The 25,103-nt window shown below is 40.8% G+C and overlaps 1 protein-coding gene across 5 annotated transcripts in view; it reads left to right on the forward strand.

The window, feature by feature from the left end:
* The window catches only part of SAP130 (Sin3A-associated protein, 130kDa), a 77,321-nt gene that overhangs the window by 49,954 nt on the left and 2,264 nt on the right, over positions 1-25,103 (forward strand). For 3 of the 5 annotated variants that reach the window (XM_008579459.1, XM_008579458.1, XM_008579460.1), the window contains exons 16-20: positions 1,761-2,119; positions 8,146-8,421; positions 8,597-8,722; positions 23,743-23,846; positions 24,938-25,051. In XM_008579459.1, coding sequence (XP_008577681.1) covers positions 1,761-2,119; positions 8,146-8,421; positions 8,597-8,722; positions 23,743-23,846; positions 24,938-25,051 — 979 coding nt within the window. The remainder of the gene's footprint in view (positions 1-1,760; positions 2,120-8,145; positions 8,422-8,596; positions 8,723-23,742; positions 23,847-24,937; positions 25,052-25,103) is intronic. The other 2 variants (XM_008579457.1, XM_008579461.1) reach the window with 1 other exon arrangement.

Below are 25,103 nucleotides of genomic sequence, written 5' to 3' on the forward strand. Positions count from 1 at the left end.
TTTTTTTTTTTTTTTTTTTTTTTTTTTTTTTTTGTCTTTTTCCGTGTCTGGCAACGGATCGCAACCCTCAGTGTCGCCCCCGCACCGGACCGGGACCGGCAACGGGATCGCAACCCTCGGTGTTGCTCCCGCGCCTCGCTCAGCCAGTGAGCGGGAACCGGTCTGTATGTGGGATCCGAACCCTCGGCGGGAGCGCCACCGCACTTCCCAAGCGGCGCACCATAGCAGTGCGCCACCGGGCCGGCCTAAACTTTTATCTTTTCATTCTATTTTTCCACAAACCTTTTGAAGTCCCCTCATACATTGTTCAAGTTTTATGAAGTTGCTAAAACTTGAACAGTGTTGTTGAGGGACTGGTATACTATAGCTAAACATATATATATGGGAAATTCGCACGTATCAGCATTGTGCACCATGAGGACTGCCTGTATATTAGTAATACACAGGAACAGTAAGAGAGACCAGCCAAGAACAAGGGGGAGAGTTATACAAGATAGTTTAGGGATATAGTTGAGAGCTAGATTGTGTAGGGCTTTTTGGGCCATTCAGAAGTTTTAAATTTTGATGAAGTCCAGTTAATCAGGTTTTTCTTTTATGGGATTGTGCTTTGGCATTATGTCTAAGAACTCTTCACCTACTCCTAGGTTTTCTTTTGTATTTTCTTCTAAAAGTGTTAAAGTTTTAAGTTTTGCATTTAGATCTGTGATCTATTTTGTGAGTGCATTTTTGTTATTTGGTATGAGGTTTAGGTTTATGTTCATTTTTTTTGCCTGTGGAAGTCCAGTTGTTTTTGACCTCGAACTTGAAGGATATTGTGTTGTTTTTGATTAGCTGAATTTTCAGCAGTAGTGGAATACATGAGTAAATAAACCATTATATCTGTTTCATGAAACATTTTACACAAAAAGATAATGTTTATGAAGAATTTGCAATGATATGAATAAATCCTTATAAGTTTGAAAAACTAAGGTATATGTTTTTGGACAACATATTTGTAGCTACTGTAGATGCCTGAAATATCTCTGGTAAAATATACTGGAAAGTTGTAAGAGTGGTACTTCTGGGTAGAGGGTTGGGTGTGCAAAACGGACAGAACTTACTTTTGATTTGTAGTCTTGTACATTTTGGGTCATTGCCACGTGCATATTTTCCTCTTTATAAGAAATAGTTCTATAAGAAACTCATACGAAGTATGAGTAGTAGGTTACAAAAAAGAACTACGAAGACAACATGTATAAGAAATTCTGGAAGAAAAAATACATTAATGTAATGAAAATTGATAGTACTACAATGTGACTATGAATAATTTCTTGAAAATGTTCTTTGCTTCCTAAGTTAATTGTATTACTGCTTATAAAAACTTGGTGAGGGTGGGGCATACAGGATATTTTTAAAACCTGAATTCCCTGTAAAAGTTATCTTAAAGTTGAACTTTTTTTTTCTCTCTCTTTTTTCTTTTTTAAAAGATGACCAGTGAGGGGATCTTAAACCCTTGACTTGGTGTTGTCAGCACCACGCTCTCCCAAGTGAGTTAATAGGCCATCCCTATATAGGGATCCGAACCCTTGGCCTTAGTGTTATCAGTACCACACTCTCCCAAGTGAGCCACGGGCCGGCCCTTAAAGTTGAACTTTTAAAATCAAGGAATAGACTGTTAGTTGTGCTGTAATAAAAGAATTGGACAAACCCCATCCTCTGAAATGTTGCAGGTTAAGGCAATTTTCTCTTATTTGCTCGTGTGCATTGCTTTTGTGTTTCAGTGCCAAACCTAAGTCCGAAATCCACGTGTCTATGGCCACTCCAGTCACTGTGTCCATGGAGACTGTATCCAATCAAAATAATGATCAGCCCACCATTGCGGTCCCTCCCACTGCCCAGCAGCCTCCACCAACCATTCCAACCATGATTGCAGCAGCCAGTCCCCCGTCACAACCAGCAGTTGCCCTTTCAACCATTCCTGGAGCAGTCCCCATCACTCCTCCCATCACTACCATTGCAGCTGCACCGCCTCCTTCAGTCGCTGTGAGTGGCAGTCTCTCCTCCGTTTTGGGCCCTCCTGTACCTGAGATAAAAGTGAAAGAAGAAGTAGAACCAATGGACATTATGAGGCCAGTTTCTGGTAAGTTCATTCACAGGATACTCGCCACTGGCAGTTGTTTCTTCCCCTATTTCTAACTCTCCACCAGAGTCCAGACTCTGCTGTGAACCTCAGCCAGGAGGACCATCTCCCTAATGCCCACTTTAAATGTGGCATTTCACTAGTTCTTAATAAGTAGGAGAAAGCATTAAACACCTTGTGAAAACTAAAATCATGCTGCCCTTTTGTAATTAGTATTAACTTCTGACCAAAATCATGAAAGAAATTATTGTTTCCTCATGGCTATCCTTCAATATAGCTTCCTTGCATCCATTAAGAAAATATTACCGTGTAAAAGAGGCCACAATATAGTCATAGCAAAGTACTGTTTATTTACAATTTATTCCCTGCCCATTTTTGTTGCCTTGTAATGCAATAAAGTAAGATCTGCGTTGTTGAAAATAGACTATCTTGATGAACTTATAAGTGATTAGTAAGATCTTAAAGCTATTCATTACCCTTTTCCCTCTTCTTCTCAACTGTAAACTTCCAGTTTGTGGAAGTCACTTTGGAGGTTTACTTTTTTATTATTTTATTTTTGTTTTGTTTGTTTGTTGGGTTCTTTTTTTTTTGGTGGTTGGCTGCTACAGTGACCCAACCCTGGACCTTGGTGTTATAAGCACCACATTCTTACCAACTAAGCTAACCAGCTAGCCCTGTTTTTGTTTTTTTTTAACAATTTGTAGTGGAATCTTGTTTTTCCTGACTACAGAATTTCAGTGTACAAGATATATGAAATATAGACAAACCCAAAGTGGAAAACAAGTTACTTAGTGCTTCAGTTACCCAGTATCACCTACCATTTCAGCATGAAGGCCTACATTTCCCATGCTGTTTGTTCAATAAGAGGTGTGACTGTGCTATATCTGCAGCTTTTTAAACCTGCTATTTATCATCTATTTGTTTTAGTTTATTATGCCACGAGATATCCTTGGATATATTTCTGTGGGTATATTTAGCCTCAACACTTCTGGTGAAAGATGCCGTGAATATTCCAAGAGGGGAAATTTTGCTACTCATCTGCTGTTTTTGTTTTAGATAGTTCCCCTTACCTCTCTGTGTTAGGAAGCGTTTAGTAATTCTGCCTCAACCTGTAGTACTCTATGACTAGAGACCCAATACAACCTTGTACAGAACAAGCACATCTTCGTCCTCTTAGATCTTACATTCTAGCAAGGGAGACAAACAGTAAAAAGATAATAACTTTTATATGTGCATGTGTGTGTGTATGTGTATATGTAGGTGATAAGTGCTATGGAAAAAATTAAAGCAGGGGCAAAATATAAGGGAAAGTTAGGTCTGAGACTGGAATTTTACAAAGGGCTTTAAGAAATAGCCTCACTGAGTAAGTGACCTTTGAGTAAAGACATTAAAAGATGAAGAGCTGGCCAAGAGGATATCTAGGAAAAGAGTATTATGGGCCAAGAGAGCAGAAAGTACAAAAGCCTTGAGACAGGAGCATGCCTGATGTTCTAGAAGTAGAGCAGACAGACAAAGGTTATTGGAGATGAGTGAGAGGAGTGGTAGACGACAAGGTCAGAGAAATGGGTTAGGATTGAGTAGGGCCTCTGGGCCATTTTAAGGACTTTGGATTTGCTGGGATTGGCACGGAGCTGGTAGAGGGTTTGAGCAGAGGAGTGCCATGAACTCATAGGTTATCAGCAGAACACTCTGGCTGCTGTGTAGAGAAAAAACTATGGGAGCCAGGATGGATTCAGGGAGACTTGTCTAGAAGCCATTGCATTAATTGCACTGAACAGTGGAGGCTCAACCAGGGTAGTAGCAATGGAAGTGGTATGAGGTGGTTGGATTCTGGATATTTTTTTTTTGTCAGCTGGCAGGTACAGAGATCCAAACTGTGACCTTGGTGTTATAAGGCTGAACTCTAACCAGCTGAGCTATAGGGTAGATCTAAGTTGATTTCTTTAAAAATGGCTATTGAATGTGAGAGAATAGTGTCTGTGGCAACTCCAAAGTTTTTTTGTTTTTGTTTTTGTTTTTAAAAGATGACCGGTAAGGGGATCTTAGCTCTTGACTTGGTGTTGTCAGCGCCACACTCTCCCAAGTGAGCAAACCAGCCATCCCTATATGGGATCCGAACCCGTGGCCTTGGTGTTATCAATACCACGCTCTCCCGAGTGAGCCATTGGCCGGTCCAACTCCAAAGTTTTTGTCCTTAGCACTGAAGCCATGGAGTTGCCATCAGCTAGTATAGAGAAGGTTGCAGGAGGACCAAATTTTGTAGGGAGAGATTAGGAGTTAGTTGTTTGTTTGTTTGTTTTGATGGCTGGCCAGTAGGGATCTGAATTCTTGACCTTGGTTAGGCCTTGTTCTAACCAATTGAGTTAACCAGCCAACCTGGGAGTTAGTTTTTTGGGTTTTTTTGTTTGTTTTAACTTTTTTGTGTCATATTCATTTATAACTCATATACCATTAATTTAAGGTGTATAATTCAATGGTTTTTAGCATATTCAAAGGTTTGTGGAACCATCAACATAATCAATTTAGAACCTGTTTTGTTTTATTTTGTTTATGGCTGACTGGTAAAAGGATCCAAACCCTTGACCTTGGTGTTATACGACCGTGCTCGAACCACCTGAGCTAACTAGCCAGCACCAGAAGTTAGTTTTGATGTGGAAAGTTTGAGGTCTCTGTTAGACATTCAAATGTAGATATTGAGCAGAAAGTTGGATTTGTGAGCCTGGCTTTTGGAGTAGAAAATGAAGTTGCAGATAATAAATTTGGGAGTTGTCAGTGTATATTTAAACGGTATTTAAAGCCACGAGCCTGGGTTTCCAGTGGCAGGGTCTGGGGAAGGGGTGACAGGTGCCATGTTTGGCCACAGAGGTGGCAGAAAGAAGCAGGCTGAAGAGATGGATGAGGCTTTCAAGCAGAAACAAAAAGGAGCAGAAGAAACTAGAGGAACTGAAAGTGAAGGCCACAGAGAAGGGCCCTCCCGCGCACAGGTGGAATTAAGAAATCTGGCAGAACGTAAGCTCTTCCTTCTGCCTGAGGAAGTGGTGACTCTTGATTCCATTCCTATTTAAACATCTAGATTCCCTGCCATAACATCTTTTGCCACCTGTAGCTAGAGTGAAGTATTGTCTTGAAGCCTGTTGTACATTTAAAGATAAACTACTGTAAAAAAAAAAGAAAGAGGGGAAAAAAAGCCATAGGTCTGGATGAGTGGATGAGATCCCCTAGGGAATGAATACCCATTAAAAACAAGCAGTCTGGGCCGGCCCGTGGCTCACTCGGGAGAGTGTGGTGCTGATAACACCAAGGCCACGGGTTCGGATCCCATATAGGGATGGCCGGTTTGCTCACTGGCTGAGCGTGGTGCTGACAACACCAAGTCAAGGGTTAAGATCCCCTTACCAGTCATCTTTTTAAAAAAATAAAAATAAAAACAAGCAGTCTGTAGACTGAACACTAAGACACTGCACCATTATGAGGTAGGAGAGGAGATGGAATCCAGCAAAGGAGACTAAATGGAAAGGAAGGAGTGGTAGGAATATGGAGAGTATGTGGTGTCCTAGAAAGCAAGAACAAAAATATTTGAGGGTGGAGAGAGTGATCAGCTGGATTATATGCTGTTGAGCGATCAAGGAAGATGAGGACTGAGTAGTGACCCTTCACAGTCATAGAGATCTTGAGGAGAGCAGTCTTCATGTAAATAGGGGTAAAAGGATGATTGGGAGTAAGTTCAAGAGAAAGCTGGAAGAGAAATGGAGTGATTACATAACAACCCTTTTGAGGAGTTTGTTATGAAGGGTAGAAAAAGAAGTGTAATATCTGAAAGGAAATGATATCAAGAGTAACTTTTTTATTAAAGATGGGACAAATAAGAGTTTTGTATGTTAGTGGGAATGATCCAACAGAGAGGGAAGGACTGAAAGTTCAGGAGAAAGCGACGACAATTCCTGGAGCAGCTTCCGAGGAGGAGAGAGTGGGTGGGATCTAGCGTGTACCTGAAGGGGGTGGTCTTTGCTGAAAGCGTGGAGGGAAGAGATTACAGGTATGCGTCTTTGGGCAAATATAGAGTGTACTTACACATAGATGGTATAGCCTCTACATACCTTGGCTATGAGGAGTCTTCAAAAAGTTCATGGAAAAATTGAGTTAAGTACCTTTGTCTTGCTTCAGCCACTCGTATATTTGGTCCATCACTGACCAAAATGTCGTTATGTGGCACATGACTGTATGGTCACAGTGCAAGTGAGGAGACGTGGTGGGCCTTTCTGGACATTTTCTTCTGATTACATCTGTCGTTTTTAGTAAAATAGAAAGCAAGGTCATCTGCTGAGAGTACAGATGGTGGAGGAGGTGGTGAAGGTTTGAGGGAGAAGGTGTGAGATAATCATATGGAGAGGTAATGAATTTAGCAAATACTGTAGGATTGTCCAAGCAAGGCCAGTCAGCATTGCAGTGTGTCTCAGTCTAGGTATATTCGATTGCAGAGGTGCAGACTAGGTGGAGAATCGGATTTAACCTCTGGTGCTTTTGCTAAGTGAGTACAGTGAAGCAGGAAAAGGGACAATGAAGGAATAAAATGGTTGTAAATTTAAACCTGCCAGTGGGAGAAAATGAACATGAGAGTGTAGGGTGGTGGCAGAAAAGTGGTAGGATGAATGGATAATAGTTCCTAAAAATTGTTGGAAGCTGATTACTGTGAGTAGTGTCCTGGCAAGAGAATTGGTTTTGGTTAGTGAGGTGGGTGCTAGAAATTGAGATGGGGTGTGAGGCAATTTACAGTTATTGGTGATGACGGAGTTTAGGGTATGACTGTTGGGAGCGGGGAGCTGAGGTTGGGTGGAGGAAAAGAATAGGCGAGTATGTGATAGAGTGAAATAACACTTGAGATAACCTCTAACATGATTTATAAGTCCCTAGATATATGATCCACATAAGCTCAAACAAATGCTTACTTCCTCACTATGAGTACTCTTTATATGGACACAGTATAGTGTGAGCTCTCAAGGGTTCAGATCCCTGCACTGACCAACCTTTAAAAAAAAAAAAAAAATGTAAGCTCTGAAGCCAGACTGCCTCTGTTAATTCCCAGCTCTGCCACTTCGTATTTATGTGACTTGTGCCAGCCGTGAACTGGAGGATAATAATAATGTCTACTTATTCAGATTATTTTTAAGCTTATGAGTTAATGGGTTAACTGCTAGGAATCTGTGTTGAAAGGCCTGGAAATAATAGCTTAAACATGTAAGGTTTTCATATCTCCCTTGGAGCAAGTTCTGAGGCAGACAGTCTAGGGATGGTATGTAGACTCCATCAAATCATTAGATATCCAGGCTCTTTCCACCTCTTCAGTCCATCACTCCTAGGATTTGACCTATGTCCTTTATTCAGGATAACTGCTGGAGGTCCAGCCATCACATTTGAGTTCCAGGGTTACAGAAAGAAGATGAGGAGTAGGGGGTCATACCTTCTTCCTTTCAAGGAAACTGCCCAAAAGTACAACAAAGCACCTCTACTTCCATCTTATATAACCACACCTGTAACAAAGGCTAGGAAATACATTTTTATTTTTTCCTTTTTGTCTTTTTTCGTGACCGGCAACGGATCGCAACCCTCAGTGTCGCGCCCGTACCGGACCGGGACCGGCAACGGGATCGCAACCCTCGGTGTTGCGCCCGCACCTCGCTCAGCCAGTGAGTGACCGGTCTGTATGTGGGATCCGAACCCTCGGCGGGAGCGCCGCTGCGCTTCCCAAGCGGCGCACTGTAGCAGTGCGCCACCAGGCCGGCCCAGGAAATACATTTTTTTTAGCTGAGTGGCAGTGTGTGCATGTCAAAGTGAGGGTCCTGGAATTAAGGAAGATGAAGATATGGGGTATTAGGGAGCACTTGACAGTCTCTGCCACAATTAGAGGGCTTAGCACAGTGCCAGGTATATAGGAGACTGAATAAATGTTAACTATGTGTGGTGTTTTCTTAATCATTGTCATTGCTGGAAATCAAGTATGCCTTTCCGTTGTGTTTGGGTTCTCATAGATGTGTGTGCTCCTTTTCCTATGACAGCGGTTCCTCCGCTAGCTACCAATACTATGTCTCCATCTCTCGCATTGCTGGCGAACAACCTGTCCATGCCTACAAGTGACCTACCACCTGGTGCCTCCCCAAGGAAAAAGCCTCGAAAGCAACAGCACGTGATCTCCACAGAAGAAGGTGATATGATGGAGACAAACAGCACGGATGATGAGAAGTCCACTGCCAAGAGTCTTTTGGTGAAGGCCGAGAAGCGCAAGTCTCCTCCCAAGGAGTATATTGGTAATGGTCACTTGGGCTGTTTTCTTGTGATACTTCCTACTTATGTCAGGGGGTCCTTCCCAGATGCTCTTTGCATAGTCAGTTTCACTTACAGCTCATTTATTGGAATTGAACTTTGAGGACTGTTGAAAATATATAAGCTATTTGATGTCTTCTTTTCTTCCCTTTTGAGTAGATGAGGAAGGTGTGAGGTATGTCCCAGTGCGTCCAAGACCTCCTATTACTTTGCTTCGTCACTATCGGAACCCCTGGAAAGCTGCTTACCACCACTTTCAGAGGTACAGTGACGTCCGGGTCAAAGGTTAGTTTCCCCAGAAACATCCAGTATTAATGCATGAAGTTGGTATAACTGGAGTATATTGTAACCACAATAGAAAAGAAAAACAGAATCACAGTTTTCACACACAAAAAAAACATTTTTACTATAAAATCTTGAGGCTTTAGTGTTTAACTTAAGTGAGATATTCAGTTGAATATAAAATTTGGAAAATTATCCTTTGCCCCAGAAAGATGTGTGTAACTATTGGAATTCCAGTCTAATGGTTAGGCGACAGCCTTAGTTTAATAAAATTTGTGTGTTAACATCTCCCCAGGTACTAATAGGCTGACCTTTGTAGCCCCCAGAGTAATCATGGGAGAGTTGTACTGGATTGCCATTTAATATAGTTCATAGGCCTCAGTAGTTCCTAGGATGCTAAGAGGTACATGCATCGTAAGCATTTTTTTCCAGAAGATTTTTTGTTCAACATATGAAGCTCTTAGAATGGTCTAGGGCAAGCCCTCAATAAATGTTTTATTGTTGAACCTGAGAATAACATCTTAATGAGCCCACATATAATGAAAATGGCTGATGATACTTTGCAAATACTCCAGATATTTCTGATTGACATTGTGTCATTAATTAACTTGTGTGTGATAAACTTCAAGTATGATAAATGCACAGAGAACTGGTCACATTTCCCTTTCTCTTACATAAATTCCACCCGGAAACTTGTCTAAGGGTTTTCATGAAGCCTCAAGATGAATCCAATTTGAATGGGGTAATGATTGATGTCCATGAACAGGAGCAAAGGTGCTGATAATTCAGTCTCTGAATAGAAGTAAAGAGGTAGCTGTACTTTCCAGCTATTCTTCCTCACAAGTATACTCTGAGACAAAAGAAGGTGAGATTTCCAGAGGTCAGGGAATGTTGCCCTTTAGTAGAAGCAGGATATAGGCCACTAAACATCTTTCCATGCTGCAAGAATTCCATAGCAATATAATATTTAGGGATTTGCCTGGTAGCATATTAAGCCATACTAAAAGAAAGATTTCTTATTGCTTACTGGGACTTGTTCTTCAAAAACTATCTCAAGAAAGATAACATGACAACTGAACATTTTCTGATCCCTAAATCTTCTATTTGGGTATGTCCATACTTTGCACCAAGCCCCTTGCTATTAAACTTTAGTTGAACTACATTGCCTAAACTTTGAAATAATATTCATATAAGTAAATCAAGATGGAATACTTAAAACTCTCAGGAAAGAAAGAAGAGAGATACAGAGGAAAAAGAAGTACAAGAAATAGAAAATAATGACGTGACAGACTTAAGCATAACCATATCAATAATTCCCTTAAATGTAGTCTAAACATACCAATTAAAAACAGATTGGCAGAGTAGATGAAAAAACACAATCCAACTACATGCTGTCTACAAGAAACTTACATTGAACACAGTGACATAGGTAGATTGACAGTAAAAGGATGGAAAAATATATACATTACAAAAATTAATAAACAGGAATGGCTATGTTAACATCAGGTAAAGTAAACTACAGAGGAAATAAAATTACAGGAGACAAAGAGGAACATTACATACTGATAAGAAAATTATAATTGACCAAGAAATGATCCTAAATATACAGGCAACAAAAACCAAGAGATTCAGAATACATGAAGTAAAGACAGAAATGAAAGAAGAAATAGACAGATGTATAGTTATAGTTAGCCCTTGAACACCCCACTAAGCAATGGATAGAACTACTTGTCAGAAAATTACCAAAAGTGTTGAAGAACTGAATACCATGAACCAGCAACATCTAGTAGACATTACTTGAACACTCTAAAAGTAGCAGAATACACATTATTTCAGGTACTACAAAACATGTAAAGATAGACTATGTCTTGGATCATAAAACAAATGTCAACTAATTTAAAAGAATTGAAATCATATATGAAGGGTTCAGAAAGAATTGGTACTGAGATGAGAAATTGGAGTTTTATTGGCACAGGCAGCACAGCAGAGGCATAGGGACAGAACCTAGCCTGACCTCCCCCACAGGGGGTGGGCTTACATTTCTTCTTGTGATTTGTGTGGTTCTGATTGGCCATAGCTTATGTTAATGAGGAGTTAAGTGAACTATCCAATGGGAGTTGTTGAGGCCTTATGTTAATAAGGTGATTTTTAGGTTTGCAATTGTTGGTTCTCTTAGTATGTAAAGTTTGGTTTCAGGAAGACAAGTGGCATGGAGTTCTGTTGTGGTTATGAGTTCCTTTTCTTTTTATTTTACGGGGAAGTCCCATAGGGCGGGAACCGCCATTTTGAGTATTTTTGGGTGACGCCATCTTAAGAGGTCCTCCACGAACCTAATCCTCGCTTTTGTGTTTGGTAAAAAAGAAAGGTTGTGAATTACTGTTACTAGGGAGAACCCCCCCCCAGACCAGGTATATGGACAAAGGTCTATCTTCTGTAACTTCTTCATGCTGACAAAGGGGCAATGACGGGCTAATTATCTGGGGGTTTTCCTTGTCACGGTCCTTGAGGCTGGAGGAGATGATAACAGGCATCTCTCATCATCAGAATTTCGGTTACCCACTCATGAGTCATTGTCTGAATGGTCATGGGGAGGAGCCAGGAGAATTGTTGTAGAAGTATAGGCCCTACAGAGAGCAGAAGGAAAATTATGACAAGGGGAATTAGGATGGGAAGCAAAATGGGTAATAGCCATGAGCCCTTAGACTGGTGAGTTGGTGGAATTTTCAGATCTGTAGCCTTTTCCTGATTGAATAAGAACATGGTAAGGACAACTAGTCTTCCAAGTCCAGCCATTGGGTTACTTGAGTGGGCAAGAAGTCCCTGAAATCCCCTTGTAGGTAACAGTCCCAAAGAGAAGATAGAGTGTGTCTTCAGAGGCTCGGATTTCGGGTGTGTTTATAAGGAGAGATGGAATTAGACATAGAAATCCCCGGCAGCTGATGTACACATCAGCCAGGGGCAGCTCACGACTGGGCGTATGTTGGCTGGAGTAGTTAGGCTTTGGTGGTTCTGGAATCTGATTCCTCTGTGGGTTCCTCAGGTGTCATTGTCAGCCTGATAAAGGTGGGCATGAGAAGCCGGGATCATATTTCTCAGGATGTCCTGAGAGTTTTGCATTGAAGTCTGGTACCTTCTTTAACCTGGAAAAATGAACCCAAGCACTTATGCCCGATAATTTTGACACAGTTGGGGTGGTGAGAAGTGCCTCATATGGGCCTGTCCACTTAGATTGAAGAAGTTTTGGATTTAAGTCTTTTAGGAGAACCCAGGCTTATATCCTACATTGAAATGGTTATGAAGTTGTGTTAGGATATTGTATGCCTCTGCAGCTGGAAGGACCATTTTACCTTTGAGAATATGCCATCTTTGTTTGAATTGTGATTCCTCTTGTGTGAGGGATGTATGTTTCTCAGTTGAGTAGGGTAGCGGCTGCACAGGCAGAGCCAGCATTTGGTGTTGGACATCTGTGAGTGCTTGTTTTTTGGCTTCATCATCTGCCCGATTATTACCCACAGCTATTGGGTTTTGAGGTTTTTTGGTGTCCTTTGCAGTGAAGGATGGTTGCATGGGTGGGCAGATGGGCTACCAGTAATAGTTTTAGGATTAAAAGACAGGTGTTCCCTTGGTTGTCAGAAAACCCATCTCCCTCCAAATTAGTGCATGAGAATGAATTATGGAATAGGTGTATTTTAAGTCTGTGTATATGTTTACTCTGCATTTGTTCACCAATGTTAGGGCACTGGTGAGGGCTATAACTTCTATTGTTGTGAGGTTGTATTGGATGGCAAGGGGCTGGATTCAATTATCTGAGTTAAGGAAACAATTGCATAGCCTGTCTGTGTTATTCCCTGGTGTTTAAAAGAGCTCCCATCTGTGAACCAGTCCAGTGTGGGGGGTGGTAGAGGGGTGTCCGAAATATTTGGATAGAGATTAGTAAAGTAGTCCGGTATTTCTTTACAGTCAAGTTCATCCATTGTGGGTTGGGAAGAGACAGACAAAAGAAAAGCTGAGTTAAGTGAGGAGCAATGGGTGAAAGTTACATTGGGATTTTCAAGAAACAAGGCACGAATGATCTGAAGTCTGATGGCTGAAATCTCTGGGGTGGCCTGGTGAGTAAGATGTGAAGAAGGTGAATGGGCACAATGTACTATTCTTTTTTGAAGAGAGTTAATTTTGAACTTTCTTGTGTTTGGATGGTGGCTGCAGCCAAAGACCGTAAGAAGGGTGGCCAGCCAAGAACTTCTTTAGCTATTTGGACAAATAAGCCACCAGCCAGTGGTCAGGCCCATAAATCCCTGTCTGCTGTCTACATATAAAAGGAAGACTTCGTTTGGGTTGGGGAGTGGCAACTCTGGGGAAGAAGTGAGAACTTGTTTTAAGAGTGAAAAGGGAGTAGATACAGGGAGCTTAGGATCTAAGGGTTCACGGAGACTCCCGTTAGTGGCCTGGTATAAAGGTCGAGTGATGATACCAACATTTGGCACCCAAAGTCTAAAATATCCTACTAACCCAAGGAAGAAGAGAAGTTCAGCCTTAGTTTTGGGAAGGGGAATTTCTTGTATGAGGCGTTTTCTGTCTACTGTAAGAGCCCTATGACTTGGGGCGAGTAAAAGACCCAAATAAGTAACCTCTGTTTTGGTAAGTCGTGTCTTTTAAAGTGAAAATCAGTAGGCTTTTTGTCCTAAAAAGTTTAAAAGGAGAATAGTATGATGTTTGGCAAGTTCTTTTGAGGGGCTACATAAAAGAAAAGAAAATGGATCTTTTGAGGTTATTTTTATATGGGAGTTATGGGTAGCCACCAAAGGATGTTTGATGTCCCAAACCTGAGGATTGATTACATTTGGAAAAGGAGTAGTAGGTGGGACAGAATTTTGGGATTCTCCCTATGTGAGGAAAAGGAGGTGATGGGTTAATGCCTTTGGTAGATGTAGGTTGTGTGTAGCTTAGTGAGTAGGTCTCAACCTGTTATAGGAGTAGGGCATGCAGGTATAACCAGGAAACAGTGAGTGAAAGCTGTGTTTTGTAAGACACAGGTTAATGGTGGGGTTATAACAGGTTTGGAAATTGGGCCATTTACCCCCCATAATAGAGATTAAGGAAGGGAACAAAGGTCCCACATGTTCAGGAAGAACTGAATAAATGGTCCCTGTATCAAGCAGAAAGGAGATTTGCTTACCTGCCACCTCCATATTTACCCTGGATTCAGTCTTGTTGATGGTCATGGTGGGGGCCTCTGAGCCCAGGCAGCATCAGTCTTCCATAGGAAGTCCCAGAAATTCTGGGAAGGACAGTCCTAGCTTGGATTTTGGTGTTGGAGTGATGGTCCTAGATCCAGAGGTCTAAAGGCAGTCAGGCTTCAAATGACCCGTTCTCCCACATGCTGGACAGGGTCTCTTGGGACTTGGGCAGGCTTTGGCCCAATGTCCTTCCTTGCTACATTTGAAGCATGGCCCTGGAGGAGATTGGTGTTATCCTGTTGGGACTTTAGGTTTTTGACTGCCCTGGAAGGTGGTGATCATCATTTGGAATTTAACTTGATCTCTTTTTACCTTTTGTAGTCTTTGTTCCTCATCTCTATTATTAATGACCTTAAAGTCTGTTTTAATTAGGTCTTTTTGAGGGGTTTGAGGGCCGTCTTCTAGTTTTTGTAACTTTTTCTTGATATCTGGTGCTGATCATAAGATAAAATGTGTATGTAGGTATAATCGGCCTGCTTCAGAGGTTGGCTCTAGGTTGGTATATTTAAGGACCTCTTCTGTGAGTCTGCTCATAAAAGGAGCTGGGTTTTCATCCGGCCTTTGTGTTACTTCTTGGATTTTGTCATAATTTACTGTCCTGAATGCACCTTTCTTCATGCCTTCTGTTAAGCAAGTAATTAGGTATGTTCATTTAGGCACCTCTTGAGTTGGTTTGGTAGTCCTAGTTAGGGTCAGTTCAAGGGACTGCCATAGTCCCTACTGGATATCTGACAAGGTCTTGAGTGGGTAAAGAGTCGGCAAATGCAATAGTGGCCAACCAGACACTACCCTTTTCTTCTGGGTTGATAGTAGAGGACATGATGACATACACATCATGCCATGTAAGATTATAGGTATGTGTTAAGAATTGAAATTCTCTAATTTACTGTGTAGGGTCTATGGTGTAAGAGCCTTTCTATTGAGAAAGATCAGAGAGAGAGAACAGGACATGACACATATAATGCCTTCTGCTCCAGCAGCCTCCCATAGGGGGAGCATAGGGTCTGGAGAAGAGGCCATATCTGAAATATTGGCACTAGTATCAGAGTCCGAGTCATCGTGGGAATGTTGTTTATGGGAGGAGAGGGCAAAGGGGAGGGGGCATAAGGGAGACGAAGAGATGTTGTCATGGCAGGAAAGGCATGATCAGCGGAATCAAAATCAGGAGCCGTATGGACAGGAGGGACAGAAGATCAGAAAGATTTGGAGTTGAGTTCAGTTTGTAAAAGGAACATTTGGAAAGTAGTGCAGGAGTGACAGAGAGACGGTTTGTTGTGTAAATAAAAGAAAGCCTGGACACAGGAATTTCAGACTGTTTTCCACTGCAATTGCAAAGGTTGTGTAGGTCTCAAAATTTGGTAATCAAAAGTGCTGTTTTCTGGGTATTAACTATCAGTATCCAATTTGTATTGGGGGCCGGCCCGGTGGCGCACTGCGCTAGTGCGCCGCTTGGGAAGTGCAGAGGCGCTCCCGCCGAGGGTTCGGATCCCACATACAGACCAGTTCCCACTCACTGGCTGAGCGAGGCGCGGGGGCAACACCGAGGGTTGCGATTCCGTTGCCGGTCCCGGTCCGGTACGGGGGCGACACTGAGGGTTGCAATCCGTTGCCGGACACGGAAAAAGACAAAAAAAAAAAAAAATTTGTATTGGGGTCAGACTGTATTATAGAAAAAAATCGTTTCAGACTGACCTCCCATGCCAGGTAAAGGAATTTTAGGTTTCATATAAGGCATCCAAGAGGGGTGTCTTTTGGAGGGTGGAGGAGTAGGAAGCTGAACCTGAGGAGAAACAAGATAAGAAGGAGGTGTCCTTCGTTCTTAATCTTGAGACTCCGGCAGAAAGGACAATGAGTCCAAGGAGTGAGTGTGCTGTTCGTAACTCGGACATCCCCGAGAAACAGTCACAGCCTGGTGAGGAGATCTGATCTCCCTTTTGGCCAGGGAAGTCTCTGACCCAGCGCTGGGATTTTTGATGCAGACAGAGGAAGGGAGCAGAGACCTCCAAGGAAGGCTTCAGCTGTGCTAACACCAAATTGGTTACCTGTGCAATGGAAAGGCTGAGCTCCTATGGATTTCTCCTCTCTTCCTGGGTTTTGACACCAAATATGAAAGGTTTGGAAAGAATTGTTACTGAGCCGAGAAATCAGGCTAGAAGGAGTTTATTGGCACAGGCGGCACAGCAGAGGCATAGGGACAGAACCTAGCCTGACCTCCCCGTGGGGGGATTGGATTTACATTTCTTCTTCTGATGAGTTGTGTTGTTCTGATTGACCATAGCTTTTGTTAATGAGGAGTTAAGTGAAATATCCAACGGGAGTTGAGGCCTTATGTTAATTAGGTGATTTTTAGGTTTGTGATTATTGGTTCCCCTAGTATGTAAAGTAGGGTTTCAGAGGAGACCAATGGCATGGAGTTCTGTTGTGATTATGAGTAACTTTGTCTTTTTATTTTATAGAGAAGTCCCATAGGGTGGGAGCCGCCATTTTGAATATCTTTGGGTGGTGCCATCTTAAGCAGTCCTCCCCAAACCTGATAATACAGAGTATTTTCATTGGTCATAATGGAATCAAACTAGAAACCCCAGAGAGAGGACAGAAAAAGCTCCAAACCATGAAAGTTAAATAGCACATGGCTAAGTAATCCATGGGTCAAAGAGGAAGTCACAAGGCAAATTTTCTTTTTTGTTTTTTTGTTTCTTTTGGCGGCTGGCTGGTACAAGGATCTGAGCCCTTGACCTTGGTCTTTCAACACTGCTCTCTAACTAACTGAGTTAACTGGCAAGTTCTCAAGGGAAATTTTTAATAATATATAAAACTAAATAAAATAAAATGCAACATACCAACATGTATACTAAAGCAATGCTAACAGGGAAATTAACAGTACTAAATGCTTACATTAGAAAAGAAGAAATAAAGTTTCTACCTAAAGAACCTATTAATAAGTAAATAAATAAAAATTAACTCTAAGCAGAGCACAAGGAAGAAAATAGTAAAGACAGCAGCAGAAATCAGGCTCACTGGTTTGCTCAGTTAGAGTGTGGTGCTGATAATACCAGGGTCCAGGGTTTGACCCCAGTATAGTCCAGTGACCAAGAAAAAATTAAGTAAAATTTTTAAAAACAGGCAGAAATCAGTGAAATTAAAAAACAGGAAAACTAGAGAAAATGAAACAAAAACTTAGTTCTTTGAAAAAAAAAAACAAAATTAGGGCCGGCCCATGGCTCACTTGGGAGAGTGTGGTGCTGATAACACCAAGGCTACGGGTTTGGATCCCTATATAGGGATGGCCGATTCACTCACTTGAGAGAGTGTGGTGCTGACAACACCAAGTCAAGGGTTAAGATCCCCTTACCGGTCATCTTTAAAAAAAAAGAAAAGAAAAAAACAAAATTAATAAATCTCTGGCAAGAGTGAAAAAGATAGAAAAAGAATTATGAATGTCAGGAAGGAAACAGGATATTAGTACAGATCATGTAACCATTAAAAGCATAATAAGGGAATACTACGAACAATTTTATACTTACAAATTAAGTGATTTAAATGAAGTGTAATAATTTCTTAAAAACCATAAACTACCAAACTCAACCAGAAACACACAATCTGAATGATCCTATAACCATTAAGTAAATTTAAATCTAAAATATAAGGAACTCTCAAAACAGTTAAAAACAAAAACAAAACTAATCCAATAGAAAATGGGTGAAGGCATGAAAACACATTTCACCAAGGAAGATAGACAGATGGTAAATAAACACGTGAAAAGATGTTCAAGGGAACATAAATCCTCAGTCCCTAAGTGTGGGCTGTGCACAGATTTTCTTGCAAAATATACAGTATGGAAAGGGAGATGAGGGAGGTAACTTTGTAGTGGAGACAACTCACAAGCACCACGTCAGCCAGCTGATTGTGGTCAGTACCAACAGTGATGACATCTGTTAATAGTGTGTACCCTTCATAGGATGTGATGAAAGTGGCACTTAACCTCTGTGGTGTTCCTGTCAGACACTCATAACCACAGTCTAATCCTGAGAAAGCATCAGGGACATCCTACAGAATACTTGACCACTATTCTTTAAAACTGTCACAGTCATCAGAAACAAGGAAAGGCTGAGAAATGGTCAGAGCCAAGAGCAGTCTAAAAGATAATGACAGGTAGATGTAAGGTGGTACCTGGTCAGGATCCATTCTCTACTCTATTTTAGAGTAGAAAATGACAATAAAATTTATTTTTTAAAAAGTGTTCAACACCACTACCCATTAGGGAAATGCAAATTAAGACACAATGAGCTGTCATTATACACCTCTCAAAACAGCTGAAATTTAAACAAGGTGGTAATGGTAAAGGCTGGTGAGAATGTAGGGAAATTAGATCTCTCCATACATGGCTTTGAGCACTCTGAATGTTATCCCACTGCCAAGGAGTCAGCTGTTAATTATATAGGGTTCTTTCCTAAATGAAGTGTCATTTTTTTCTCTTGCTACTTTGAAAATTTTCTCATTGTCTTTGTTGGCATTTTTACTGTGAGGTGTCTGTGGGTCTCTCCGCATTTGTCATACTTGTAGTTCCTTGAGCTTACTGGGTGTGTAGGTTATTTTTCAATAAAATTTGAAAGTTTTTGGTCATTTTTTCTTTGAATGTTTTTTCTCCTCCTTTCTCTCCTCCGCTGCTGGTGTGCTCATCACACAAAGTTGGTTCTCTTGATGGTGTGCCTCATTTTTCAAGGCTCTGTTCATTCTTCTTCATCCTTTTTATTTTTTTTTTCTGTTCTGCTCGCATCTTTTCTGTCAGTCTTTCAAGTTTGCTAATTCTCTCTTGTACCAGTTCAATTCTACTGTTGAGCACCTCTAGTAAATTTTTAAATTTCGGTTATTGTACTTTTCAACTCCAGAATTTTCATTTTGTTCATTTTTATAATTTCTTCTTATTACTTTATTGATATTCTTTATTTCATGTGTCATTGTCATCCTATCTTTCCTTGCTTCTTCAATCATGCTTTCTTTTAGTTCTGTAAGTGCATTATAAGTATTTGAAATCTTTTTCTGTTAAGTTTGATGTCTCCTTGTTCACAGGCACTTTCCATCGCCTATTTTCTCCTTAGGAGCATGGCTGGTACCTTCCCGTTTCTTTGCATGTCTCATAATTTTTTGTTCTAAACTGGACAGTTTAGATAAGGTATTAAAGCAACTCTTGGCGTTGGTTTCCCCACTCTTGAGCTTGCTGTTATTTGCTTGTTTGTTTGTTTAGTGACTGGATGGATTAATTTAGTGATGCCTAGCTGCTGCCTCCTACCCCTACACAGGTATCATCTGCCTCTGATGTTGCTCCTCAGAGAGGCACAGACTTGAGCATGCCCACAGTTACCCTGACATAGCAGTGGCTTTGGTAGCACTCTTCTTGACCGTACCCAGCTAGCTGATAAAGCCACTGATTGCTGTCTGTTTCCCTATTGTTTTCAACAGTGCGCTGGAGCACAAATTCCTCTATAAAACTAATCTAATCAAACTGTAGTTCCTTGGCCAGAACAGTTTCTGAGATTATTGTTCCATATTTATTCTGCTCTTAGGAGGGCTCTTCCAAGCTGTCTTACTCTTTGCTCTCTCCCACAAACTAGCCTGCACACAGTCTAGGATGTATCTTTATTACATCCATGAATTTCATCCTAGTTCTCTTCACCAGACCTCCACTGTTCTCAGCAACACCTTTAGGTTTGAACTTCTCCATGCTCTTGCAAATGGAGTCAGTTCCTTTGGGAGGAATTTAGAAGTTATGTTTTACAGCCTGCTTCTTTCCCCAGGCAAAATCTTTGAGCGAGGACTCTGGAGGTGGGGTGGGGATATGGCAAGGTTCTGAATGACAGCCCTGCTTTAGGAGATCAGTGCTCAGTGGAGGGGAAGGACGGATGCAAGCAGCCTGGGGTCCTCTTGGCTTGCCTCTCATAACATGAAACTACCACCTCACAAGCTGGAGAAGAGCTCTTGGGGCTCCAGGTATTCTTAGCACACCTTGCCTAAGGTGTAGTCTCCATTCCCTGAGTGGAGGTTAAGTGGGGGAGCCACCTCAGCAGCAGGTAGCTGGAGGCACGATGAGAAACATTGATGTCCTGCTCTTATCTCTGGAAGAAAACCGGGAGCTAGTGGAGAGGCAGCCCTGTGCTGTGGACCCTAGCAGGGTGGGGTGGAGTCTCCACTTTGCTGAGCTGGGAGGGAAAAGAGAGGGAGCAGTTTGGGAGCTAGTGGAGAGGCAGCCCTGTGCTGTGGACCCTAGCAGGGTGGGGTGGAGTCTCCACCTTGCTGAGCTGGGAGGGAAAAGAGAGGGATTCAAATATCACAGATTCTTGCCTCTCTTACCAAATTTTAGTAGATTTTCTTGAGTAGATGGTTCTTCATTTGCCCTTAAGATTCCCAGAGGTTTAAATAGTTGTTTAAATCTTCACTAGTTTCACTGGGTAGTAAGTCAACAGAGCACTGTCATACCACAAGTTGATCATCTCTCATCCATTGCTGAGCTACTCTGGAAAATAGTTTTATAAAAACAAAACATAAACTTACCATATGACCCAGCAATTGCACTCCAGGGTATTTATCTCAGGAAGAGGAAAATGTGTGTTCACACAAAAACCTGTATGCAGTTGTTCATAGCAATGCTTTTTGTAATAGCCAAAAACTGGAAACAGCCCACATGACCGCCAATAGGCAAATGGTTAAACTATGGTGCCACTGCGTACTACTCAGGAATGGAAAGGAAAGAACTATTGGTATACCCAGCAACATGGGCTCAAGGGCATTTGCTTAGTGGAAAAAATCCAGTCTCAGAAGGACACATACCATGTGGTTTTGTCCATATAACATTCTTAAAATGAAAAAGTTATAGAGATGGTCAACATAGTAGAGGTTGCCAGGGGTTAGTGGACGGGGGAGGGGCAGTAGACCTGTAAAAGGCCTGAGGGAGATCTTTGTGGTGACGGGATAGTTCTGTATCTTTTTTTTTTCTTGGAGAGTGGCCAGTACAAAGATCAAGTCCTGAACCTTGATGTTATCAGCACAATGCTGTAACCAACTGAGCTAACCAACCAGCAGTGGTGGTGACACAAATCTACACATGTGATAAAGCAACATACACCTATACTCACTTCATCTCAGTGGCACTTTCCTGCCTTTGATTTTGTAGTGTAGCTGTGGGAGATGTAACCAAAGGAGGAAACTGGGTGAAGGGTACATGGGACCTCTCACTTTACTGTCTTTTTTTTTAAATAATAACTCTATTGAGATATAATTCTCATAGCATACACTTCACCTATTAACGTGTACAACTCAGTGGTTTTAGTATTTTCACAGAGTGGCGCACCTGTCACCACAGTCAGTTTTAAAACATTTTCATTACCACAGAAGGAGACTACACACCCCTTAGCCGTCATCCCCAATCCTGGTGCAACGCCGTGTTCACTCTCCTCTTTCTCTAACCCCAGGCATCCTCTGATGACACTCTATTTCTATAGATTGCCAATGCTGGACATTTCATATGAATGAAATCATATAATATGTGGTCTTTTTGTGACTGGGTTCTTTCGTGTAGCGTAATGTTTTCAAGGTTCATCCAGTTATAGCATGTATTAGTACTTCATTCCTTTCTGTTACCAAATAATAATGAAATTCTCTAGATATACCACATTTATCCATTCATCATTTGATAGATGCTTTGGTTGTTTCCATTTTGGGCTAATATGAATAGTGCTGCTGTAAACATTTGCATACTAGCTTTTGTGTGGGTATCTGTTTTCATTTCACCTAGGAATGGAACTTCTCCTAGAAATTGTATGGTAACTCTGTAACATTTTAGAAACTACCAGTGTTTTCCAAAGCAGCTGCACTGTTTGACTTTTCCACCAGCAGTACATTAGGGTTCCAATTTCTCCACATCCTCATCAACATTTATCATGATTATAGCTGTCCTACTGGGTGTGAAGTGGTACCTCATTGTCGTTTTGATTTGTGTTATTGGCCATTTGTATGTGGTTCTTAGAGAAATGTCTGTTCACATCCTTTCCCCTTTTTAATTGGTTTGTCTTTTTATTAATGAGTTCCCTCTTGGAGTTATAAGAATTCTTTATATGTTCTGGATACATGTCCCTTATCAGATAACATTATGCCCAAGGCTGAAAAGTTCACCTCTGTGCTGCCCAGTTACTCCAGCTCTATATTCTTTGTAACTTCCTGTGAATCTATAATTATTTCAAACTAAAAATTTCTTTTAAATGCTTATAATAAAATATACATATACATGTAAAAACTGGCAAAATCTGAGTAGGGTCTGTAGACTGTAGCAATGTCATAGTTGTGGTGTTATACAGTAGTTAGATACAGTGTTACCATTGACGGGAACTGGGTACAAAGCACAAAGGATCTCCCTGTATTTTTTCTTACAACCCCGTGTGAGTCTGCAATTAACTCAAAAAAACTAAAAACTTATTTAAATCATATCCATGTTAATATTTAATAGGGTTTTTAAAAAATACACTTTATTTTTTTAAAACAGTTTTAGGTTCACATCAAAATTGAGGGGAAAGTACAGAGAATCCCCATGTACCCCCTGCACAAGCGCAGGCTTTCCCACTATGGACATCGCATACCACAGTGGTACATTTGATACAGTTGATAACCTATACTGACACATCATTATCACCCAAAGTCTGCAGTTTACATTAGGGTTTGCTCTTGGTGTTCTACATTCTATGGGCTTGGACAAATTTATAGATAGGGTTTTTCAAGGTTAATTTTTTAAATAATTTATTTAATTTGTAAAATAATTTTTAATTATCTACGTAATTTGAGAGTACATTGTAAGTCCTAGTTAAGTAGTAATTAAAACTTAAGAGATACAGCTAAACTCACCTTTGACAAACATCCCTCAATCCTATTCTGTCTCTCCCCAGTCCTGATGATACATTTTGTATTTATTTTATTACAATTCTGGTTACCGGATTTCTCTACCCGAATTTGAAATGTAATTCACATTTGATTCATGTGATTTCCCCAGGATCTAGATAATACCAAAAAGTTTTCAGGACTTCATGCCCAACCCTCCGTGTACTCATAAGCATCACACATTGAGCAAGGCTGCACCTCTCTAAATACCATTTCCCTTCTTATATTTTACTGTACTCATAAGCATCACACATTGAGCAAGGCTGCACCTCTCTAAATACCATTTCCCTTCTTTTATTTTACTTACTAATTTATTTATTTATTTATTTTTAAAAGACAACTGGTAAGGGGATCTTAACCCTTGACTTGGTGTTGTCAGCACCACACTCTTCCAAGTGAGTTAACCAGCCATCCCTATATAGGGATCCAAACCCGTAGCCTTGGTGTTATCAGCACTACATTCTCGCAAGTGGGCCATGGGCCGGCCCTTCCCCTTCTTTTAAAAGATTATAATATTGGGGCTGGCCAGTTAGTTCAGGTGATTAGAGCGTGCTGCTCATAACACCAAGTTCCAGGATTTTGATCCCTGTACCAGCCAGCTGCCAAAAAAAGAGAGAGAGAGAGAGAGATTAGAATATTGCTCTCTTTTTAACTCACTAGATTAGCAGAGTATGTTTTGAATGCATTCTTCTGGGGTGGAAAAAAGAAAACTTTTACCTATTCCTAATGACTTAAATGCAGAGGATTTATTTAATGAGATTTAAGTAAAGAAATTCTTGATAAAATATTGACACTTAGGCTGCTTGAACAGAAATAATTTATCTTTACAAAAATTGAAATATTTTTACTTTTATATGGTTCCAGAGGAGAAGAAAGCTATGTTGCAGGAAATAGCTAATCAGAAAGGAGTATCCTGTCGTGCCCAAGGCTGGAAAGTCCACCTCTGTGCTGCCCAGTTACTACAACTGGTAGGTGAAGTTCTCGCAGTTGTTATATCATACTGAAAAGAGAAGATGCTGGAGATGTCTGAGTTCATAGAACAATTTTTTTTTAGTAATTCTGAAGCATTCCCAACTAACATGGGTTATGGTAGAATATTTACGTGTGCTATATAATATTATAATCACTATATCAATTATATATTATTATAATCTAAATATATCTTAGTTCTGTTATCCAGATCCAAAATATGTGAAACAACTGTGGTGTAAATCTAAAATTAGGATTCAGTTTTATGTGTTGTCATGACATCTAAAACGAGAAACCTCAAATGGCCTTCTTACTGAAGAGTGGGCTTCAGTTCCCTGCCAGCTTCTGATTACTTAACCAAGCCAATTGCATCTTCCCCTGGGGATCAGGGGGCAACCTCCTTCTTCATACTACAAAGCCTGCTTCCCACAGCCCTGCTTACTCACTCTCTTCCTGAGTGCATCCCCCGTATGGCCCTGCATGGTGGGCTGTGTCTTCCTCTCCTAGGCTGCTAAGTATTTGTCACTCGTAACCAGCTATCGATCTCATCTGTCCAGTGTTGGATCTTATATGTTCAGCCATTTCTTAATAACCCTAAGGTGGGAATTCCTCTCACCAAGGTGAAGAGGAGGCAATCAAAACAACCACCTCATGAAGTTTTCCATCTTTGGAGTAGCAGTGATTTTTAGATCACTGAACATTTAGTGATTAGTGATCTTTAGATACTGAACATTGTTTTCAGTATCTAAAAATGTAGTCTCTTGGCTAGTTCTTACTTACCAGAAAATCATATTTCTGTGAAACTTGTAGACTTGTTTTTCAGAAGAATTGTGAATTCAGGGCAGTATTTAAAAGTTATCCTTGAAGATAGACTCTGAATTATGGCAAAATATAATGTAAATCATTATTGATCAGTTGCCTTTGCACTATTTGTTAACTTAGTACCTTAGTCCTTGGGAGAAAGGACTTCATCACCCAAACAGCTCTTATACCAGTTTACAAAGGTGATTTAAGATGAGTTCATTTGCCTGAGGTTGACACAGAAAGGTATCCTGAGGTCATGATGTGTTATCCCTCTTGTGTGTTGTAGACAAATCTAGAACATGATGTTTATGAAAGACTTACCAACCTACAGGAAGGGATTATCCCAAAGAAAAAAGCAGCAACTGACGATGATCTACACCGAATAAATGAACTAATACAGGTTTGAATGAGCTCTATCCTTTTTTTTTTTTTTTTTTTTTTTTTTTTTTTTG

The sequence above is a fragment of the Galeopterus variegatus genome, unplaced genomic scaffold (assembly GCF_000696425.1).
Source record: "Galeopterus variegatus unplaced genomic scaffold, G_variegatus-3.0.2 Scaffold1889, whole genome shotgun sequence".
Taxonomy (NCBI): domain Eukaryota; kingdom Metazoa; phylum Chordata; class Mammalia; order Dermoptera; family Cynocephalidae; genus Galeopterus; species Galeopterus variegatus.